Genomic DNA, 24957 nt, shown 5'->3' with positions numbered 1-24957 from the left:
AATAATAGCATTATACATGCTTATGTCACATGTTGAGGCCACTGCATTTGAACAGCTTACAAACTTAACTCAACTTTTCAAAATTAACTCAAGTAAAGCATTCAGAAATCTTAATGTGCATAATATACAGTCATTTTGAAGAGGGCTTGAATAGTGCAGCTATTTGTTTGACTAGGCCAAATGACCAGTGTGTGGCACCATTGCGTAAGATATTCAAATGAGCTTTTAACGAAATTTAGAAAAAAATTTCAATTTAACTGTCACGTAGGCATTGTGATGAATATATTTTTTTTAAGCTAAACTGAAACTTAATCCAACAATCTGAGCACATCTATTGCTTGTAGGACAGTGGTAACTTGGCATCTCACAGAACACATCAGTTCAAGCTTTAGCTTGACATTTGGAAATTTGTCTTTACCTCAGATGGTTGATACTTCAGAAGGTAATTATGTAAAATGGCCCCATTTGTCACAGTGAGTGTCATCCCCTAAAATATTCATAGGGCTTGGTGAGTTCGGTGTTAAAAGCTGAATGTTTTAATTCAGCAGCTGTCCAGTCTCCAGAATCTATTCTGAACAATAACAAACAAACTAACAAATAAATAAACAAGTAGGATGGAAAGATATTATTCTGAAATAAAATATATAATTTTAATATGTGTATGGACATATATGTTAAGCATTCATAATTTTATACTGTCACGTCTCCAAAAGCCTTGATAAAAAAATATATAAGAAAGATTGTCTCACACCATTTGGGAGAAATATTTTAATAGATAAAATAGAATTATTAGTTTAGTTTGTCTTTTTTTTTTTTTAATCAAACAGGCTAAAAAACGTAACTAGCTATGGGAACAGTCTCGCTTTACGTAGCTTCCAACTGAAGAGGCTGCGGTGAAATGAACAAATTAAGATAAGTAAGATTGCTAAGCAAAACCAATGCACTAAAATAAAGTATGCAAGCATGGACAATGACTAACCACTAAATTAAACAGCCAACTGACCGTCTTTTTGAATTAATCTACTGGGCTTGTATGCACGGCCACTAGGAGCTTGTTCCAAAATGAACTGTCATAAAATGGTAGACAAAATACATTGGGTGAATACAGCAGATTGTTCAATAATAATAATAATAATAATAATAATAATAATAATAATAATAATAATGTGACTACACTGCATACGTAAAATCCATGCACTGGCCCAAAATGAACACTAGATGGAGATGATCAACTGTACATACAAATGTATTTACGGCCGTTCAAAAACATCCTGTGTCAGAAACAGCTTATTGTTAGTAAGTACAGTCCATTACTGAACACCACCTGTTCTGTTAGAGTTAGGAACCACACAAGAAAAACACTACTGAACAACACACACTTCTCTGAGATCACTAAAAAGTAAAATAAAATGGTGTGAATCTATTTCTTCAGCAATTGATAAAAGCACGACTGCACAGATTTAGTTCCTCTGATATGTTGTATAAATAACACATTCACTGAAACAGGAAAACGTTCTGAATAGTTTTTGTTGATTATAACATTAATGTGGTCTCTGAAAAAGGTTGTAAATTTTAATAAACACATATTCTGAGCAGTACATCAGTTTTGAGTATGTTGCTCTGAACAAGCTTAACCACTTAACCACTCTTTGTGTTTCTAAGTGAACTTCCTCTGTTGGTGACAGCCAGGCTGTTACTGATTAAGGTGAATATACAGTTATACATAAAGTAAAGCACTAACATTCCACATTCCTATATGAATTTAGAGTATCACACATTACAAGGGACCATTTTTGCAATAGGACCCCATGTGCCTGTTTCAAGCTCCACGCTCCATGAGTTTCCATTCATTTAGTAAGGATGACAACAAAGGGCTTCCAACATACCATCCAATCGTCACAGGGATTCTGGAAGTCATTTTCATGGGCACCAAAAAAAAACTTTGAAAGAATTCATTCTCATTTCTCCCAGATGCTTAGACCTTTGATATCTCTTCCATGACACAACCCAGCAAAAACACCATGGTTAGTATAATTGTTACAAACTGTGATGTTTCTTTATTCTATCTTATGTCCAAAATAAAAGAAGTCACAAAACATAAACCAGACTGTGTCGCTTTTGTTCAAAGGAAAAGGCCCCAGAAGGCATTGTTCATGGAGGGGAAGGAAAGAAATGAGGGGAACATCCTGGGTTGCGTAAGAATGGCACGGCAAGCTTCCTCCAAATGTTCAGAGACACCTGCTGTTGTCAGAACATGGTCCAAAGTCCTTCTCTGAGAGGCCTGAGGTGAGTAATTCTTGTTTGTAACAAAAGAGTCCATATGCTTAATGTAAGAGGGAAGGCAGGCGATGACTGAACCCACAAAGCTTAATGAGATCTAGACGACCGCTCCGAGCAAAAGTCAGTTTGTATTTGCCCTGCGGTTAATCCAGTGCTGCCCGGATACCATTTTGGTTCAGTATTAGCCCGTTTCTATAGTCAAGTGGATACCTTCAATGAGCTAGCATTGGCACAATGGAGCTGTGATGACAGGATGGCGCCTCTGCTAAATAAAAAAACTTGACAAGACCAAGAACAACGATGTTTAATCCTGTAACTGTTTAAGTTAAATAGCTTCTGTAAGCTGCACAAGCATAGTTAGCAGCAAACCAAGCAGCAAATTTTAGCTAATTCTGAAACAAGATGGCACTGAATCCAGGCAGGCTCTGACGCCTTTCTCCTTCAGTCTTAAGCTCCCCTTCACTGGAGAGGCTCGTAAGGAGGATTGTGTCTCCTAACTCGTGCTTTGCGGCTCTCCACCGTCTGCTTCCACTTGAGTGTGCGGAGCTTCTGTTGTCTGCGTTTCTCACGATACCACAGCTGCTCGCAATACTCGTCCGCGTTCAAACCGCTCACGCCCATCAGATGGAGATCTTTGTAGCTTTGCGGCGAGTAGGCGTAGTTCCCAGCAGGCTTTGGTTCTGTCGAGCGGCTCTGAGCGGCTGCCATTTGCTGTTGGGGGATGACTTGTAGGTTGTAGCGGGCTAGCGTTCGGGAGAAAGAGTGCTCGTGAGACGTACACATGTAGAAGCCGGAGTCTGTGGTGGTAAGGTGCTGAATAAGAAGACCACGCTGCATGTGGATCAGGTTCTCCTCTCCATGGAGCAACTGCATGACACACAACAGATGTTACTAGAAACACAGCTATGTGCTATAGCTAGTTAGATTAAATGGTTAGAGTAACCAACGATCAGTTATGTAAATTAATTACCGTACTTGGTAATAACCATCTTTTAATCTTAATTTCTTGGTGCGTATGTTTTCAATATGTATGTAATTTTATTCTATTTATTCTTTGTTAGGAAGCAAATGGAGATGATCCTCATCATTGTCTGATTGCTACAGCCCTGTGCAATTCAATATTAATCCAATACATTAATATCAATACATGGCGAGTGATTTAAGAGAGTGAAAACTTACCTCTCTGCTGGAATGAGCCTGGTTCTGTTGCATTATCCATTTGACCGTGGCCTGAGGAGAGCGAGGCACACACTCCAGAAAGGTGGAGTTATACTCCACTCCATACACCACTTTCAGCTCAATGTCTTCCAAGCCTGCAAAACACATAATGCAATTACGTCAATTCCAAACCTTAATTATTGACGTTTGTGGAAAAAAACAGCATTCTAGCAGGCCAACATTAAAAGACAATGAATGACAAAGCAATTTGTGACTGTTTCTGGACAAATCATAATTTCTTATAAAGAAATAAAAGGTCTTATAAAGGTCATATTATGTGCTATAGGCTGTTGTTTCAAACATTAATGATTATTTGAGAAAAGCAGCAGAGGGGTCAGCGCTGGACTCTGGTTCCATTCCCTGCATGCAGCAGCACAGAATGCTGCGAAGGAAGATGTTGGCTCATGCAGTAATGAGTGTAGACAGTTAGCTGTGAGACCACGAAGGATTGCATGTTAGATTTATTACCATCTCCCAGGTCCTGACACTGGCTCCAGGGGTCTCCATACCTCACATCCTGTCTGCGGGCACGCCTGTGAAATGCAAAAGGACGTCATATGATGGCCAGCTTCCCTCACTAATACACCCACTTACCTGACCATCCTATATTTTACTTGCATTTACTTCAGTTTTAGGTGGAACTATACACTGTATGTGCATAAATGACACATCTTCATTATATCAATATTATCATATTATTAATATTCAAATGTCACTGAAAACTCCAATATGATATTGGTTTCTGTATAGTATGTTTAACATTTCCCTCCGAAGTGTTTGACACATTTGTTTGATACACTGCAAGTATTTAGGTCATAATTCCAGATGTTACCACGTAGAAAGCGTCATACCCTCAACTTGTACCCCACGCTTTATATTTTTAGTTTTTACCATTGTAATGAATGCCTGTGTCTGTGTATATAAAGTAGAGAGATGAACTCAAAGGCACAGAACGTTGATCAGTACCCTGACTGGAAATCCCTGTATGCAGCTGGACCCATGTATAAGCAATGGATATATCAAGTCTATTCCAAAGGACAGGTAAACTCAACATGTCCTTTATTGGAAATCGTATGTGTAAATACAAATGTGCATGAAGAGAAAGCACTGTACATGAGGCCTTCATTTAACTGGGAATTCAACCCAGTCTTCTTCAGGGGGTTTGAAGTTAAGGTCCTTACTGGTGTTTTATGGAGTCAACACAGTTTTAAGGCAGCTTCCTAACTTCCTTCATTACCTCAGCAAGTCTTCATACAGTAGCATGTAGGATACCACAGACACATAAAACAGTAATTTACACAACTTCTCCATCCCTCACAGGCAAATTGGACTGCTTCCACTGTACTCCAAAACACGTCCAAGCATTCAGTCATAAAAAAAATTAACAGCACTTCTTCACAAATACCACAGAAACATACGTGGTGTTGTGCTATACCTCTTGTTGCTGGGGAAGTAGCTGCTGCAGGCGGTCCCGTCCCAGGCGCAGTAGGGGTCCCTGGCCAGGCAGCAGTCGACACAGGCCTTGCCATAGAGCTCACAGCGCTGCAGCGGTAACTGAGCCACTCCCTCCTCGCTGCTCACAAACAGCAGTTGCTGCACACACAGGGAGAGGTCAAGATTGTTTCATAACACGGAATTATGAAAATCAAATTATTCTCATTCATTTTATTCACTGACTACAGGGTGCTCTCTCCAATTATATGTCATATTTTAAAGAATGCGATATAAAATATTCTCGTTCTTGAAAGCACTGAGCACTTACTTGCCACTATAAGCAGTTTGGACATTTTATAATAACAAGCATAAGTGTATGTTTAATGGATGCAAGCAGATAATAATTGCAGCTCTTGTGAATAACCATTATGAGACAATGAGTGGTGTCAATACTGTGCATGTTGCATAAAACCACTCAAAACGTTACTCAAAAGCCGTTTCAAAACATTAGGCAATTCAAGAGCATTAGTGTCAATTGACAGAACGTGTAGAGTGCATTAGTATGTGTTGTAATATAATTTTAGACTTAAAGTATCAGTACATTTTTATAACTACACAGTTCACATGCATTATTATACTAAGCTGCACCGCATTACATCAAGGCCAAGTTCACCCTTGAATCATTTGCTCCTCAAATGGAACTCTTTAAACACTGTTAAGTTGTTGCCTGGACATAAAAAATGACCACCCACAGACTACATACCCGTTTGGTAGAAAGCTCCATATTCAGTATGGGGGTTTGACTCTGTGATATGAAAGGACAAAAATAATGGGTTAGCACACATTAAATGACCTTATAAATCAGCTCCCACCCATGCAGTGGATGAGGGGGGACACGCTTTGTTGATCTTGAACAAAATCAGCTCATCCTAACTGGCTTAGTGCAAGTTACAGCGTTTTCCAGCTCACTGGTTCATTTATACTTCAAGACACTGAGAGCAAATGGCCCTTGACACTTAAAATGACTCTCTCTTTTGAAATGGCTTCGGCAAGGTTGTGGTCCATTACCCACTGTTCTCATATGTCTCCTAACAACTTAACCAGATGCCCGAATAAAAGTGTCACGCCAGTCATGTCCTCTACTCCCATGTCTCCAGAGTGAGAAATTATGAATAACAGATCTGATTCAAGCTAACCTTGCAAATCAAATTAAAACATCAATCTCTTTCTGGTATCTGACAAAAAGTGTTATATACACGGCAAATGACTGATCCTGTGGTTCAGGCTTCTGTAGTGTGTAAGACTCAAATCAAAACCCATGGAGTTCTCCATTTATTTTTCTAGCCTCTCTCTGGAGTAGCACTGTCATGCTCCCTGTTTAGTGCTTCATCCAAAGTGAATGATGTCCAGTTTCCACTGGATGAGTAAATAAAGAAGATCTGTCATACAATATGTTTCTTGTTGTTTCTAGCTCTGTTCCTCCTATCTGTGGATTTAGTAGAGAGCCCTGGGAAAAAATTCTGGTTGTCCTTTTAAGGGGGTTATTTTAGTGAGAGAAGTTAGATGTGAAACCACAATCAGTGAATGCCAAGAGCCAGGGATTGCCCAGCAGGTCACCAGATGGAAAAGAGATGCTTTAAGGAAATCATCTCGGTGAGAATAACCTGAAAGTATGACTCAGTACCTGGAAGACACTCAGCTCCTCTAGAACAACCTCCTCAGCCACTCCATGCTCCTTGGGTACGGAGACCACTTTCAGCACCTTGCCATTATCTGCAGACAAAGAGATGGCATCAGGTTACTGAAGTATTGAGCGTTACCGGTGGAATTTGACCACTGCAGGAAACTCTTCCAAGCTCTCAGAAGCATTACAAAAAATACATATACTGTTAAACATTTATTTATGAAGAAAGCACAAATGCAGACTAGGGGAAAGTATCCAAAATAAAAGGTATTTGGCTGCCAAAATTGATCATTCTGAAACTGACAGAGTAAAATAGAAATCATACAGGGGATAGTTTCAGATAAATGTGTGGCATTCCAACAGCTGGTATATAACTTAATCCTATCACCTCACCATTATCATAAACTCCTGAAATGTACTCTGCATTAAATGACTGTACATTTCTCACCTGGCGCCAGTCTTTAAATACATGGCATGCTGAGTGGGTTGCTAGGTTACCATAGTGAGTCAGCAACAGTAAACATACCCTATACACCCACCAAACTCAAGAGCAGAATTTATGTGGCACGCCAAGGGGCACCCACAGCTGTTACACTCCTCTAGCGACCTGACCTATGGAACCCCCCCCCGGACCCACATCCTCGTCCGCTCTGCAAGCATGTCCTCCTCACACACAGCCTCTGTGTGTTTGCATTTAACCCTCTGTTTGTCTTAAATGATTCACTTAGACATGGTAGAGTTCACAGACCCCAACAGACACAAAGAACACAAATGGCAGAGGTACGAGCTAACACGAGTTGTCCAGAATGTCAAGATGGTCCCAGGCAGCAGTTCTGAGGAGACTCCCGTGGGAAAGGGGCTCTGTCTAATCAAATGTGCTCATGAGTGACCAGGTCAAGGGCTTGTACTCATCACTAACCAAATGTACTCGATGCACTTCAAGCTAGTCTGCCTCTCTGGTAAAGTGTATGAGAACATATTACCTCTTCCAACATACTAACAGTTCCAGGCATTCCAGTTGCTAAAGAGCCGCTCAATTGCAAAACAAAACAGGATAAATCAATACAAGTGATTGGGCAGGCTCAAGCCAATTGCTGGAAATGGAAAAATACATAGTTTTTGCCTTTTATGAGGGACAAATATTAGTTAAGCCTCTTTATGTCTAATAGCTATGATTACCACTTTTACACCTTAATCTGCCCACACACCTGTGCCCAGGTAGAGAACATCATACTGGCCGTCCTCTGCATCCACTCTGTCCACCACAACCTTCTTGAGCCTGTAGGAGGTGTTGATCCTGGTGAAAACCGGACGTCTATGGATGGGCATCACAGGCTCCCACATGAGCTGATGGCTCCTCATGAAGCTGACAACCTCATCAGGGAAATCTCGAGTGGACTTATGCAAGGGGTCGTAGGTCTCACTGGGACACTGAGGGAAAATCCACAAGCTAGTTTAAATACTTTGAGACGATCTATACATATCAGTGTTAGCTTAGACAAAGCTGTGGAAACACAAACTCGTGTGAAACGGAAAGAGGAAAGAGAAATAAAAGCAGATGAAGTTGAAGACAATTGAATGCATGGCTATTTGAAGTCTAAGATATTCAGTGTCGTTTATGAATGGAGGGGGCTGCTCCTGTGGCTAGGTGTGCTGTTTAGAACCGTGGTAAACCGTCTTCCTCCAGGACAAGCTATGCAAACTTTTACTTCAGCTCAACAAATAAACAGCTGACATCACATCTCAAGGAGCAAGAATGAAGCCTCTGAATATTCCTTCAGTGGTGTTCCATTAAACCTGGATTCCAGTACGGCTCTCCAGGAGAATTACTGCCCACCTACTGCAACATGTTGAATGGATCAGGAGAGATAGGCCTCTTGAGAGTACCAAATGAATTTATGTCTCTGTGACTAGCTGTGTCTGTCCATGTGCAACAGGGAAATGTGTGTATTGATACAAGTTCACCTCACTAGTTATTCTTCAGCCATGCAGGCAAAAATCACATTAAAAAAACAAGTTTAAGTTGAAAGGCCCATGACATAAACACTGGATGATTTCACCTCTGAAAATTTGTAGATTATCACTATTGCTAACTTCGTTTCCTTAGTAATTTAGCTATTGTTCTACGACATAAGCAGTGAGTCAAAACAGGAACTAAAACTGCACCCAGAAATATATAATTCTTTCAATATGCCATATGAATCATGCTAAATCTCACGGGGCTTGACATGAGAGCTAATCAGGCACATCCGAAACCTCACACCCCTGCCAACTGCAGTCCATGTCAGGGGGAATTCAAATCTAACAACCCTTGCGTCTCCTCCTCCACTGCAGCACCTGCCCTCCAACATGACCCCAAATACGCCTGCTGACATTTTTATGATTCCTGAGAGAGAGTGAGGCGTGAGTGCCGAATGACCAGTGATGAGATTAAAACTGCTACCTCGGCCCACTTAAACACGTGCGGACCACCATCAGACTACAGCCTCTCCATTCACACCACAAACACTTACTGCAGAGACATAATTCTTCACATTACAGCGCTCTAACTAATCTAAAACAGAATGATAAACTGAGAAGAAGTTAAATAATCATTTCATTGAGACGATCTAGACGTTATATACACTCTAATAACATTCATTAGTGGCTCACTTCCAGAATCTATTAGACATGACATATCACGCATGGCTAAGAGAGAATTCTCACCAAAAGTGCTGCTTTCCTCCATTACCATTAACCCTGTAACATCTGCACACCCTCATACAAACTGCAATCCATATATCTCCCCCATTTCTGAGACTTTAGGATTAGAGCCATCCCTGCTGAAGGCTCACCGTTCCTGGCCGTGGATATGGGATTTTTCCCTTGTACTCTACCCAGCGGTAGTCAGGACCCTCTTTGTGGGAGAAAGGCCCATTGAACGCAGCTCGAATAGAAGCCATGGAGTAGACGCAGACAGCTGAACCTTTGAAGATGGAGCTTTTGAAAGAAGAGATGAGGGGAAGTGAGAATTAGTGTGGTCCAGGGTTAGAATAACACAACTGAGCAAACCTCACCACCCCTGACCCTACTCCATAGCCTCCAGTATTTACTGCTCCTGGGGTGGAACAGGGTAAGAAATGAGTTTGATTGTTCTGAGGGTTAAGAAATGGTGAACATCCTGTGACCGCCTGTTGTCTTTAAGGGCGTTTATTCTGCTGATATCAGTTATCAGGAAAGAAAGAGATTATCATTTTAAGATGTCATGAAGTTTTGAGACCTTACTTTTAGATTTTTCTTTTCATCTTTTTCACTTGTGCTGAGCCCAGACTGCGGTGTCACCACAACAGGGATTTGAGGGTGGGAGAGTGTATCAAATGTATTCTTTTCTTGAACATTAATGCTGACTCCACTCAAAAATTGTTTTCTTTCTTAAGCTATGGTTACTGTATAACCATTCTTGCCGTTTTCATTATTCTTACCTAGAAGTTGAGAAGACCCCATAAATGACTGGATTCTGGGGCTCTTTGGTCTCCAACAGAAAGATGTCCTCTAAAAGAAAACAATTGATTCAGACAAGATTATAACAACAGTTATCACACTGCATTTGATCTATGAGAACATTTTTGCAGTTCTTCAAGTGAACATTCTAATTTTGAAGCATGATTTTGTGTGTTAGTAAGCTGCATTAATGTACCCAGCTCGTTAAAGTGTGTGTCCATTCCCCCAGGGCCTGGTACTGAACACACCAGCCTAGCCTTCAGGAAAGTGCTCCAACGGTTAATAAGACTCCTCTTCCCTCCTATGTCATTCTGAATCACACACACAAGAGGAAGGGAAGATAGGAGCGCAGAAATGAAAAAGGTTTATTCACTATAGATTAATTTTTAACACAACATTTGTCCAAGAAATCACTAAAAATATATAGAACCATGTATCTGTCCTCATAACTTTCCAATACCTCAGCATAGCACTGATAGTAAAGTCTATTAGTTATTCCCGAAATGGAGGTCATTCATATATCGAGAGGAAACTTGCCCTTATGCTGATTCATGAGTCATGTGTAGGGACTGCTTTGTTAACTGAACACCTCACCTTGCACACTCTGGCTACTCTGCTGTAGATACGCTTGTCGAACTGGTTGGATTCCACTGCTGTCTCTTTGAAGAAGAAGTAGACCTTGTCATCATCCACACTGTGTGTGTCTGGGATGGAGTATGAGCCCACAAATTCTGGCTCTGTGGAATTAAACGACATTTGAATGAGAATGGAAAAAGTTACATGGAATAAAACAGCAATCATGCTAGAGTCGCACATTTTGTGATCACATATTTCACAAATAGCACAATATGTAATGGAAGATCATGAAGACAAAGGCATCAGAACAATAATTACCCAGACATCACATCAGTCACCTCATTTTAATAAACCATGTGATGATAAATAACAGTAACTTTCTGCTGCTGTCTAACCATTTAGCCAGTGGTCCTGATAAGCCTCAGTGCGGATGTAATGCTGACTGTTGCCATGCACTGGTGTGCGAAATATAGCAGCGTTGTTCCCCATGAAGTCAACCGAAGTTCCTGAATATAGCCCTCCATCTACGGTGGGAAAGAAACATATGAAATCTGGTTTTGCCTACCAAACATTTTCTCATGACCACATAATATATAACTCAAGTTTAACGAAGTTCCTTTTTTACATAGGATATTTACACCAGATTGCAGCAGTACGCAGTTCTAATTTTTACTTTTGGATTATGCATGTACATCATTAAAATTAGCAGTAACAGAAGTTTTAATTCTCTTGTCAGCCTTTAATTACACAGCATGTGGTTTATGTACAGAGGCCCTCTGGGATTGCTGGTCCTTCAAGAAAATGCAGAATTATGAATTGTGTGGTTTACTTTCATTTCCTGACCATACCATAACATGACCAGGCTAGATGGTCCACTTTATTCCCTTCAGTTTGCTTGTTAAAAATGAGAGACCATTAGAGGGAGTGGAGAACTGAGACCCTGCTGTATGGACTCGTTAACTCTGGGAACTTCCCACATAGATTTTAATGTTGCCTTAGAGTTATGTTATTCCATTTATCAACGAGTCATGTTTCTCTGGAGATTTCAAAATGAACAGGTTGTGTATTTTGTGAATTCCAAGGTCTGGGTCTGGCTTTGGAATCTAATAGCGTTGATTTTGATGATGAAAATGAGCGTGAATATTGAGCTATGCTGGCAGTTTGGTCTATATAATTTTTCAGTTGTCATACATTGTATGTATGGAGTTTTTGCAGGTCTTAGACAAATAATCTGATATACTTTGTCCTTGAAATGCTTAACTGTTTAGAAATATGCTTGTCTTCTGCTAGAGGGACTGCAGAGCAGGAATCATTGGACACATTATTGGTGCCCATATAAAAACAAATTTTTTATACAGTCTATGATCCAAACAGTTCATCTTAGTCTTCCCTGGTCTACTGGCAGCAGGCAGAAGTGCAAATGTTAAATTCACATCTTTATGCCAGCAAAAAGAAAAAAAAGTTAAAGTACATTCCATTGAATAGAATAAAAGAAAAGTGAGAAAAAGATACATTATAGTAATTTCCTCCTTTCCAATGGCGTTAAGCAGTTCAGTTTTGGGAAGGCACTCACCTGTCAGTCTGGCTGTGAAAGGCTCCTGTGGACTGAACGGACACTTCCCCCTTCCAGATTCAACAGTGTGGGTCTGTAATTTAAACGTTGGCTCCTAGGAAACACGGACAACCATGTCACCCTCACCCCAGTATTAGCCCTTCTTTACAGAACCTTATTGTTAGCAAGTCATTCGGTCAATATCTCACAGCGGGTCTTTCAAAATCCTATTCATTCCTGCACTGCTCATAATGACAGTGAATGGATCTTTTTACACACTTAAAACACCTCTTTAAATTCCTACTATCTACTTGTCATGCCACATGCAGCCGGTCTCTCAAAAGGTACAAAAGACAAAACAACTTGGGCGAAAGAAAGACAGGGGGGAAAATCTCCAATTTCTATAGGAGTCTTGTCCTTACCTCGATATTGTGGCCCAGGTCAATGTAAGTGCATTGGGGGTGGTAAGCGCCGGTTCCACACACATAGACATGAGTCTTATTGAAAGGTTGCAGGAGTCTCACGTAATTGGCACAGTCCATCTGAACATACAGCGTGGGAGAGAAATGATCAAAGAGTCACATTTCCCCATGATTCACGGTTCATAAAAGGGGGGGGGGGGGGGGGGGGGGGGAGGTAATGCTGCTTTGCTGCTTTTTGATGTTTCTCTGTTTTTTGCTAGGGAGGTAGATGTCAAGAGTGAAACACAGCGAGTACTTGCCTCCCATAAGAGTTTTCAAACTTCACTATCTCCCTGTGGGGCGTGCATAAGTCTTTCTAAGGCCTTGTTTCTGTTACACATGGTGCAGATAATGGATCCAAAGTCACTCCATATAAGTCTCTTTGGAACAAATGCACTTCTCTAAGCCTTTTAAAGTTGTGCTTCCTTACCAAAAGATTCTTCCCTGCATGTTTGCATCGCTCAATATGTTCTCGTGCAGCTGGCCAGTGAATCTAAACAATAGGAAGAAAAGAAATTTATTTTCCCAAGGTACAAACCTGTGACGATCAGTGATTTTGATGCAATGCTTTTTATGTAAAGCAGTACAGGGAAACCAACAGTTTTCCATGCAGTGTTTTTTTTTTTTCAAAATAATAAAGTGACAGTAAATAAATACATAACAAACTTATGGTTAATTATTCCAGGTTTAAAGTCTTTCACATCTATACCAAAGCAAATGTTAATTACGTCCATCTCATGCTGAAAATTGCTTCCAGGTACTGAGTCCTCGTCAGTCAATTAGCACAGTGTAAATGAGCATAAAGACTGAGTGAAGTAATTCAGTCTTTATCCTGGGCTTCATTACACTTAAAGACTACCCCCCCCCCCAACCACCACCACCACCCCTTAACAATGCATTATGACACAGTGCACTGAGACAAACCTGCTCTAAATATGAACTACACTTTTATAATAAATCATCATCATCTCCCAAATATCATTATTTTCTAAGAACAATGTTGATAAAAGCCAAGTCGTCTAGATGGATATAAATGGAACACGTTCCCCTTGGTGAGTTGGACTGCCTTGAGTATTCAGTGTATTGTTTGTTAATGTGGGGATTTGCCATAGTGGGCCCACGGTGATTCCTAACCTTGCGTGCAGAACGGACTAAGCTGTCAGACTGCAGCATGTAGACGTGGTCTCGTCCTCCAACCAGTAGCCAGCCACGGTCCTCATCCAGTAACAAAGCCTGGTATCCTCCTCTCTCCCCTCCATCCCAGAACACTGCCGAACTGTTCCTAGAGCGCAGCTCTGTCAGAGGAGCACATAGAAAATGTTCAACTGTTAAGCCATGACCTCTCACGCCAGGAATATTATACTCACAGATGTCTCTTACAACAACACGAGGGAAGTGTGTTTAGATTCATTCATATTGCAGAATATATCCTCATTACCTGTTCTCTTTAGCTTTTTTACTTATTTTTACTACATATCACATTGATTATAGGTACACTGATTACAGCAGGCTGTGCACAAGATTGAAAAGCTATGTCTGTTGTTCAGAAACTAAGCTCAAGTCTCTTCCACATACAGAAACACATCCAAACAGAAAAAATACAGACATCCAGGGAGTTCCATTTATGTCAGTCAATCCCTTGGCTTTGAGGTGGGTCTACAGTTGAAATGACAGGCAAAATAAACTCTGCCAATCTGCATAAAGCATGAATACCAGGTCTCTGTATAGGACGAGCAAAGGACACTAAAATCATTACAGAAAGACAGACAGATACACAAACAGGCAGACTCACAGACACACACAAACACACACATGCACACACATACACACACATGCACAAAACACACACTCTCTCTCTCCCTCTCTCTTCCCCTCTTCCTCTGTTTCTCTCTTTGTCTCTCTCTTACACACACAAACACACCACACACACATGCACAAAACACACGAAACACACATTCTCTCTCTCTCTACCCCTGTTTATCTCTTTGTCTCTCTCTTACATGCACATGCACGTACACAGAGGTTTACATTACACACACACACACGCGCGTGCGCACACACACACACACACACGCACACACACACACACACACACACACACACAAACACACCCTCCCATTTGACTTATACCGCACTGCACCCTCTCTCCTTGTCCTTTGGGAGCGGGAGTTTAACTAGGCAGAAAATGACCCTCCACAATCACTGCCAATTAACCCTGAACACCCTCAGCTGTCAGCTTCACTCAGCACACTGCCCGCTGCTCTCAGCAGAGCTGCTTCAGTTCAATAGAGGCTCACACTCTGTCCACATGTGCAGTCTGTCCTGTGAATAGTCAGAGATAGCCCTGATTGCACACTAGCACGCCACACTCCCCAAAACCACACCTGCTTCTCAGTATCTTTTGGATACTTCTAGCATGTTGGATCATAGTCAGGGAAAGCTTGTGGAGTGTTTACATAGTCTGAGTCCCTGATAAGATATCACCAAAAGGAATCAACATGTTGGTAAAAACATATTTTTGTATCAAGACTCTCTCTCTCTCTCTCTTTTTTTTTTAACTGAGCCATTTCCATTCACATTTTCTGAGGGAAAATAGGTTTGGACAAGCACTTGATTTTCATGTAAGCATTTGATTTTCATGTGATTGATTTCTCATGTGAGGCTATGAAACAGTTATGTAAGACTTATTCAAATAAATGAAAACATTGTTAGTTTGTGTAAAATTAAGCTATAAAAAGTAATATTAATGATTTTGGGTCATGCAATAAATTGAATAGTTAGTGATAAGATGCATTCATTCACAGCTGTTTATATATCCTGATTACTAAAACAACTTCTGATGAGATATTGGGCAAGTTTTGCTACAAAACAGACTAAAACGCTAAAAAAAATCATACGAAGGTCTCATTCAGCAATTCATTGAATATACAAGAAACTTCACCATTTTTATTAATAGTTTTGTAACTGTGTGGTCTCCCCCTTTGTACTGCATTTTCTTATTCTCTTTCTTCTGAACAACTGCACTCGCTCCATGTCCTGGATCACTGAGAGTGGACAATCTGTCACCACGACTTGTTACTTGCTGATGGAAACGAATGGTGTTTTTTTTGGGGGGGGGGGGGGGGGGGGAACACCCTTGATGAAATATTGACTTCAGCCATTACAGCCTGCCTCATATCTGACACTGGCATTCCACAACATTCAGAGTACATTCTACAATTTTGTAAGAGTCCACAAGAGCCTATTACAAATTACCTTCTGTTGTTGCAAAACTTGTGGCAAAAAATGGCCCAGAATGAAATGGACCAGGATGAGGGAAAAGAACAGCAGCAGAAGTTTAGAAATAATTTCAGTTAGTCCAAAAGCAAAAAGAAAGTGTCCAATTGATTCAAGTAGGTTGGTTGAAAGTTGACCTCAAAAGTAGATCAAAGCAGATGAAGTTAAAATGATCAGAATGACAGGTATAATTCCACAGATGTAATCCAATAAGTTATCTGTTAACTCTGCATAGCCACTCATGGTTGAATGTCCTCTTTAGGTACTGTGAAAATAAAAGTGATGTCCTAATTCCGCAGATCTAACAGGAACAAATCTTATTGTGAAACAGCAATTTGTCACAGACACACACAAATAAATCTCTTAATTAACACAGGTTGAACCAATTCATCATCAGAGCCATTCAACACAAAGGACAGCAAAGCTGCCACAGCACCTGCTGTATCCATTTCCACTACAACCCTACACTCCAGCTAGTCTCTAGAATTTTCTGCCAGAGCCTTAGGGCCTTAGGCAGCAGTGAGGATCTGGCAAGCAGCCATACTGGAGGTTAATGGACACACGACCCGTGCTTGTATATTTTCCCTCTCTAGTCATTCAAACCATTGATCACACAGTGTTACTAAAAATAACCCCAAATCTGTATTCAATTACTTTTGAATTATGCTATTCAAACTGTAAAAAAAATATATATATAGTGAAATTACAGTAATTCACTGGCAGCAATTTTACCTGTACCATACTGTTTATTTACAGTTTTTGTACTGTATTATAAAATTAGAACACTTGACTGTATTTCTAAATGCCGATGATTATTGTATTTGCACTGGGGTTTTTTTTTGCTGCGCTCCAAAATTAATTTGTTTTGTTTGTTTGTTTGTTTGTTTGGGCCTTTTTCCCCCTTTTCCTCCCAGTTTAGTCATGGCCAAATCCGTTGTATCACTATTTCCCAACGCTTGCACCCCATGGCCAGGGAGGTGGTAGACTAGCACATGACTCCTCTGACACATATGGAGTCATCAAACGCCTCTTTTCACCAAAGGGCTTTTCCAGGGAGCCATAGCAGATGCAGAGTTTCACACAATGCTTACCAGATCCGTCTGTCCTGTCTGTCTGATCTAGTCTATGTCTCTACAGTAATGGGCCAATGTCTTTTCCACTGCACCACCTTTTTTCCTATCAATTTCTAATGCTTGTGTGGTTAGTACATTACTCTAAGATTTCCCCACTACGCTGATTACTGCATAAACCAATTACTGTAAACTATTAATATAAACTCTAAAACCAAATTACTGTAAAAACAAATTTGAACTGCTACAACAACTAGCTTGATCTTTACCATTTTTGCAGCAATCTACGGTATTTATGGAATACAATAGATCACTCTAAGAATTTAGCGGTAAATTTTCGTGAATTGTTGCAGTTCAATCACTGTTAAAAACATCAAAGTTTTTATGTTAAAAATTGGAAAGGATTTCACAACTTTGTCATGAAACGAGGGTTTATTCTAAAAGCTTAAAGGGTGTTATAATATGCATGGACATTTCCCCAATTCTGAGAATATCTGTGTCTCTGATAAACAGGTCATACTCCCTTTTCCCACCCTGTTCCACAGCTCATATTTTCTCATTACCATGTCTTTCCAAAAGAGTCAGAATACCACATTCCTTTCCTCACATCTCCTCCACACACATACACACACACACGCACGCACACACACACGCACGCACACACACACACACACACTCACACACACATCGTGGCCCTGCACCCAGCCAGCTGTGTGGTGTTATCAAAACTATGGCCAAGCTGTATTGACCCACTGTGGAACTGATGTGTGGGGGTTAATATCTGGTCATAACCTTCTATCACTTGAAGTCCTGCAAGGCTCCCAAAAGCAGTGCTTCATACTCCCTTTTATTTGTTTTACAGACAGTATTTCATTGTGTGCTCATTGTAGTGTGTGTGAGTGTGTGTATGTGTGCATGTGTGTGTGTGTGTTGGCAGGGGGGTCTCATCTCTTAGTTGGAACTCTGGAGGAATTTTACAGAAAAACATGGCCTCTTTCCATTGGCTCAGTCTCACTGGATCACATCAATTGCACCAACAGAGCAAGATGTGCCCACAGGGAGGATGAAGGAAAATACGAACCACAAATGTGACACCATAAGTGCACAGATGAATACAATAATAACCCTGCTCCCTGTCGTTGACCTGGCTCACTCCTTTTGGAATTTTTTAAGCATATGATGAAATGTATGGACATTCTAACGGAGGTGACACGGATGTAATTCGCTATAGGGGTAAATTGTATTTTTTCCTCTTGACACAACTGAGATCAATCAAGAAATAGCATTCCTACACAGTTCTCCCTTTGAACACCTCTGTCAGAGCGGAACTAAGTCTAAGTCTGGGAACTGTCCCTCATAAAACATCCTATATATACACCTCTAAAACTTATAGGTTATGCTGATTTCTTTTTACATTTTCTTTTTTGTCTTTTATCGTATATTTGTTTAAATGAATTGTGTGTTTCTGGATATCCCGGTTGTTTTTGTGTTGGATGTTTATATTTCTGTCTTTTAATTATGTGTGCCAGAGATGTAAAACTCAGACACAAAGATGAATGAGTCTGTGGGACAAAAACACCCAAATCTGCCAGATTTTAACGACCAATCAATGGCCAGAGGAATTCAGACATGACGTATATGCACATTTATTCAAAATTCTCCTCTATCTTGAATAGAGTCCAATTCAAAGCTCTGGCAGGAAGTCTACATGCATATTCTTGCATTTATAAGTGTACTCTCACTGACAAACGCAAAATGTAGCTCCAAAGATCTGTTAGATATTCTGCATTGACCTAGACTCTTTCTGTGTCTGGGGTTCACGCCATGTCTGCCCTGATTCCTATGACAGGTCACTGCCCAAAAATAGGACTCTCTTGATTCACTTTCAACAAATGGTTCAATCAGCCAAACTGCTGAAAGCTTTAGGATTTACGGGGTCAAGGGTGACATCTTGATTACCAGTCTCTATACTAAGTGAAAGACCATGGATTACGTCTTGACACAGATTAGGCCACACAGGATTTGTGATTTCCTGCGATTTAACTTCCAAATAATCCAGGTATTATAAAGGGAAAAAAACCCTTCTTTTAGAGTTTAATCTAAAATGATTCACTTGATCTACTTAATCAATTCCAGGTCTGTTTCCTCTCTCTTTCTGCCCCTTGTGCCCTTGACTGAGGTTCTGCTGAGTTCAGTGTATGATCCTGTGCATAGAAGCTTTGTCATGTGAAATGAGTTAATACTAAACATTTGGCTATCTGAGTATATCAAACACTGAGGTGTACTGGTTCTTTGCCAAACACCTGCAGCACATTCCAGTATATTAGTGGAAGTTCAAGGAAGAGAGGGAGCTGACCTGTTCCAAAAAATTGCAACACTGGGTTAGGGCTATATCACTAATGCATTTCAGACGTAACCTGTTTGTGATGGCTCGACGGTTGAAAGGCTGATTGGTCGTGGCAATCAGGAACAAATGTTTCTAATCAGGCTGTTTTGGAATTAAATGAGTTGTGATGTAGGGGAATGGCAGTCTCGTTATGGGTAAGAGACTAATTAAACAAAAAGAAAGGCACCTCACACACAGTATTCACATCATATAAAATTCTCTGACGGGCTGATCAATCATCAGCTGTAGAAAACAAACTGTCCAGCTCGCTGTCTCCTGTTTTCATCTGCATTCTTCCGCTCTGGTGCTTTTTGATTGGGCACACGGCTCGAATGACAGGGAAAACACCAAGACTGCTCGGAGCGCTCAGAAGAACAGTAGAAAGGAAAACAACCTTGGAAAAGGGGAAATGTGGATCAAGAAGTCATCTAGCTGCCAGTGCAACACTTGAATAAGCAGACTGCTGGATGCTGTAAAGCTCCACAAAGCACTGAGCTTAATATCAAGGCTTTGACCCTCCTGACATAATGCATAATTTTTCATACATAGTGAGAATATGGATGAGTACTTTAGCATTGTCATAACAGGGGTTCAGCGAGAGAAGACGACAGAGGAAGGAGGTTCTTTTTGAAAAGTTCACTACAAAGGCAGTGTCTTCACAAAAGGCAGTATCAAGCAGAACACTCGACACAGAATAACCTCTACACAACTGCACAACATTAGGTATACCCATCTCCAAGTAAGAGAGAGGCCAAGTAAACATGGTAAAGGTAACAGGAGCTATCTACAAGCAACTACAGTGCACACTGGGAAGAGCACAACTCTCCCCAGCTCTGCACCATGAATTTTTGTTATCTCTTTTTTGTCAAATACCATCTGCAATCTTTTTTTTTCATATTCATTCATATCTAGACATTTCAAATTTGGCAGTGCTAAAAACACATAGCAGCTCAACCTCTACATTAATCAACTCAAAATCACATCCAGTTCAGGACACAACCCAAATGAGCCATGGGGTAAACTGTGTTTGTTGACCAAAGACTGGGATTAGGCATTCAAGTGATTTTTTTTTTTACTTTTGTGATGAAGCCAAATGGCATGACTTAAGAGAGATCAAATTCCACGTTGTGTTTAAAATGAACTTTGGGCGACCCTAAAATTCATCTTCCAAAGGCTACCATATTCATTTGACTAATTTACGTCAAATATTGCCCCTTGCCGGTCTCCGCTCAATCTTCTATTTATGTAAGGGTCGTCATTCAAAAAGAAAAAGAATCTTTCATATCCGTTTTGTAGGTAGAGTACATCCATTTTGTAGTTAGAGAAGAGATATAAGTGACAGTTATACACCCTGTAGCAGAGAGGATAGTTATACAGGGAAAACTGTGGAAACTGTTTGTCTGAAAACTTATCTGTGAACTGACGGGTCATTGCTAAGTGTCTAACAAATCAACTAGACATGGCTGAGTTGTAAAATCAAATATTTAGCTTGTATGAGTTTAAAAACTGTTCCAGCAAATCATTTTGTGCACCAAAATAGATATCTGTGGAGGCTGACAGCCCCAAGATACACCACATAAATTTCAGCCCATAGGAATCAAAGGGGCAAGGCTAGAGTCAGGGTAGAGTATACAGAGCAGAATCCTGGGAGCTCAAAGCCTAAGAGTGACAGTGAAGTCTCCATACTCACCTGTGAAGTTATGGAGCTAATCCCCTGTAGGGTACATTTGACTGGTGTCAGTTTGTAGGCAGGGTTCAGATCTGACTGATTTAAGTATCTGAATGGCAGATCCAAATTTATCTGGCTACTTTTCTTCATCTCCTCTCCCTGCTACTGAAATCCCAATGGGAGTGAGAGAGTCAAGTTTGAACTAACAGCACCTCATGTGAAAATTAATATTATTATTATTATAGAACTCTGCAAACAGTCCATCAAAACTTGGGATCATATTAAGAAATAACATTATCATAAACATAGTATAATCTATGAAGTGCTAAATATTTGGCCACAATTCATGAAACAGAATCAACATTATTTCACTTTTTCCGAAATAATCAGCCCAACAGTTTGTCAAGGGAGGCAAGTTATGACAGAAGTAAACAATGAGAGAACAAATAAAATAACATTCTTTCAGCATATAGCTGGTGACATTATATGACTTGAACAAGTAGTACAATGCATTGCATTATGCACGTTCACTTTGAATGCTTTTCAAAAGAGAGGAACAACAGCGTGTCTAGGACATGTTTAAGACTTGCAGAGGCATAGTCAAATTCACATTCCAATTGCTTTTAACCCCCAACTTGACCTTGCTGTGGCTTATGGGATAGCAGACACATGCTACATGGTATCATTCTGATTATGTGATGGACAAAGTGTTCAGTCAATGACAAGGTCTACAAGGGCAACGGAACAATAAATAAAAATACTCAGTAATAAACCTCGATGTATATATTGGAATGATGAAAACACAGCCAAAATGTGGTTTTAAGGCCAGTGATTACGAGGTCTCATGACACATCACAGGGGAGTGTACAATCACAGTAGTGGCATCTCAGATTTAATGGTATTTGGACATACCTTGCATGAGGCATTTATTGTGATAACAGTAGCATTAGTGAGAGAAAGACTGCAGGCTGTTTCTCTATGAACGGCAGTAAAATCTTTTATTAGGACTGGGGAGGACTTCTAAAAGTTTTTACCATGGGAACCGGTGATGATGACAAACTTGTTCAGTTATGGAAGAGATGAATGAGAAAAGGTGGAAAATGAAAATCTGATGTTTGTTTTGTCTTTGTATCGGGTAGCTGACACTTTCCTTTTTTTCTTTTTCAGTTTTGATCAGTGCCAGAACGTATCCAGGTTGGACTTCCGAAATGTCTTCCAGTTGTTTGTTCAAGTGGCCCAAACAGACTGGACTGGAGCTAGACTGTGAACCGCCTCTAAACTTATCAGGTTTCACCCAGACTTGACTGGTCCTGGAAGGACTGCTTTGATTCTCTTACATGTGTGTTTGGTTGGTACTAATAGCAATAATTCAAAGGTACAAAACTGAACAAAAATGAATGGAGAAACTGCAGGAAATGACTGTTCACAAAATGTTCATTAAAAAAAGGTTAATTATGGGAAGTACAAATTCCCTCGACATAAAAGACATTCTTCTAAATTTGCGATTATTGAGTACTATCAGTACTGAGTACCAGTTATGTAATACTGGTAATAAAATCCCTCCAATGAACTTATTCACATTCCTCTATACTTTTCAGACAGATGTGGTCTCATTAAAAATAACCAAGTTTGTAGAAGTTCTCCATGCATTGCAATGCTGGCAATGAACCTCTCACTTATTTCAGTTTAAAAAAAACACAACTAAATCAGTCTATAGCATTTTCTGGTAAATTAAGTACTATAATCTTTCAAATCAAACAGAATGTCCTAATTTAAAAAAGAAAAAAAATGGAATAAAAGAGTCTTTTAGTTTTCACCACCATTTCACAAAACGTCTGCTAAATGACAAATGAGGAGACGTGGGGCCTTTCTGAGGAGAAATGGGAGGGAGGGAACCTCAGTGCTCTTCCTCATTCATCCTTTCTCTTCACATTATCCAGAAATTTCTCCTTTGAACCGATTCCATTTTACCGTGTGGTCTTTCTCCTTGGTCAGTGGCAGCCAGTCCCCCTAATTACCCACAACTCCCCTCTGTAGGAGGCGTTGAGGGCAACCTCCATTAACGAGAAAGATAAGGGAAACAGACAGATGAGGAAAATCCGTAGAGTTGGTCTCTCTCTCCCCCTTTTGTTATTTTTTTTCACTTCCTCAATAAATTCTTTCTTTCAAATGTCAGTAATGGGCTCCACTGAATGGCTGAACTGAATGTTACATCAAATTGGTACTTTAAGTAAAATCAGACTACAGAGCAACCTGTCAGAATGGAAGCCCCATAGCATGCAACGTTTTCACTCTGATGGCTTTCCCATCCCCCTGTGAACAGTGTATGAATAGTAGCATGAAAAAGAGTCTAATTACAGAACTGGACCAGCATAGATAGATGAATGTGTTTCAGAGAGAAATAAAGTAAAGGCAACTTGTGTTATTTCCCAGTTGGGGAAACAATCATGAGACGGACATCTAAGGGGCAGTGGAAAGAAAGGGAAAGAAAGAAAAGGAAAGAGAGAGAGAGAGAGAGAGAGAGAGAGAGAGGAAGCATAGTGTAAAAAAGGAGTACAAATGACTGTCTGGGCTGTCTGATAAACACTCTAACATATAGAAGAGAGGATAAGGTAGAGGAAAAGAGAGTGAAAGGAAGAGAGACTGTACCAGGAGGGGAACGACTAAAGAACAGAAAAAGAAAAAAACGAGATGACAGGCCTTCTACTTCATTCCCCAGACCGGACCCGTATACCTTTCCCCCCCCAGCTGAGCAAGACCGTGTTGCCCGTGTCCACTGATCCAGGCCACTAATCGTACAATGCTTGTGTTGAATCCCTGCCATGGGCCATTTTTCATACTTTGTGAAATTTAGGCTCCATCACTATGTAAGCATCAAAGGCTAAATAACACATAACCCCCACTGGCTTTCATATTTCTCCCACTCCAAACCCACAGAGTGTTATTGTTTCCCTGCAATCATACATTAAGGTGCACAACCTTCAACATCAGCTTCCCCTAAGCCCGTTTAATCATGACAGTGTTTCTACTGATTCCTACTGAAAGGCTTTCTGAGGCCTTAAAGAGTATTCATATTCAAATACACTGGAGTATTTGGCCATGACTCAACACTTGTGTATTGTCTCACAGGAATAATATATTTCTCTGTTTACATGTTTTAATCTCTGTTTAATCATTTTCTCATCAGGTCATCGCTCCAACTTTTAGTTTTTGTTTCTTTCCTCAACTTCCAAAAATTCTGATGTCTGATGCAACTGGAAGACTGAGGCAGATTGTGACATAGCAACTATCCAGAAAAACAGAGGAAAATTTTGTTTTGCTGTGTTTACAGTTTGCTGCTCTATGCTCTCAATTAAGGAAAATGTTTCCTTTATTTAAGGAGAAAGATTTATTGAGCTTTGGGGATTAGATGACCATCATTTTGTAATGATTATCAAAACCGCAAATGTATGACTTAACATAGCTTTGTGTGTGTGTATGTGTATGTGTGCACAATTTAAAGTGTGCAAGCTCAGTCTTTCACACTGATAACCACATTTAAACACAGACTTGTGGAGTCATCAAAATCCCCCAATGATTCATCCTGCAGATCTGGCTGTATAGGCTGAATTTATGTAAATCGATATTAGACTTCACTTTCATGTGGTCTTGCATACAAAGACACATGTGCAGGGGTGTGTGTGTGTGTGTGTGAGGGGAGGGAGTTGTTTTTATCGTCAAGGTTCATGGACTGGTATGTGCATGTGTGTGTGTTTATTTTCACATTTTTACATTGCATCACACCTTTCAGACTCTGACCCACACAAACACATACACACACATATACACACTATTGCCCCTCTGTTTCAATTCATGCATAACCACAATTTTC

The 24957-nt window shown here is 40.2% G+C and overlaps 1 protein-coding gene across 1 annotated transcript in view; it reads right to left on the bottom strand.

The window, feature by feature from the left end:
* Positions 1 to 1189: 1189 nt before the first annotated feature.
* Positions 1190 to 24957, bottom strand: part of si:dkey-49n23.1 (semaphorin-3D) — a 45536-nt gene continuing 21768 nt past the window's right edge. Inside the window, exons 3-18 of the mRNA XM_030776675.1 lie at positions 13820 to 13980; positions 13116 to 13178; positions 12647 to 12766; positions 12246 to 12339; positions 11068 to 11196; positions 10691 to 10833; positions 10293 to 10407; positions 10078 to 10147; positions 9451 to 9595; positions 7825 to 8047; positions 6617 to 6705; positions 5696 to 5737; positions 4934 to 5091; positions 3967 to 4031; positions 3460 to 3593; positions 1190 to 3147 (exon numbers count right to left, since the gene is read on the bottom strand). Coding sequence (XP_030632535.1) covers positions 2740 to 3147; positions 3460 to 3593; positions 3967 to 4031; positions 4934 to 5091; positions 5696 to 5737; positions 6617 to 6705; positions 7825 to 8047; positions 9451 to 9595; positions 10078 to 10147; positions 10293 to 10407; positions 10691 to 10833; positions 11068 to 11196; positions 12246 to 12339; positions 12647 to 12766; positions 13116 to 13178; positions 13820 to 13980 — 2159 coding nt within the window. The 3' untranslated portion in view covers positions 1190 to 2739. The remainder of the gene's footprint in view (positions 3148 to 3459; positions 3594 to 3966; positions 4032 to 4933; positions 5092 to 5695; positions 5738 to 6616; positions 6706 to 7824; positions 8048 to 9450; positions 9596 to 10077; positions 10148 to 10292; positions 10408 to 10690; positions 10834 to 11067; positions 11197 to 12245; positions 12340 to 12646; positions 12767 to 13115; positions 13179 to 13819; positions 13981 to 24957) is intronic.

The sequence above is a fragment of the Chanos chanos genome, chromosome 6, assembly GCF_902362185.1.
Source record: "Chanos chanos chromosome 6, fChaCha1.1, whole genome shotgun sequence".
Lineage (NCBI taxonomy): Eukaryota > Metazoa > Chordata > Actinopteri > Gonorynchiformes > Chanidae > Chanos > Chanos chanos.
This window is presented reverse-complemented; position numbering and strand designations above follow the sequence as displayed.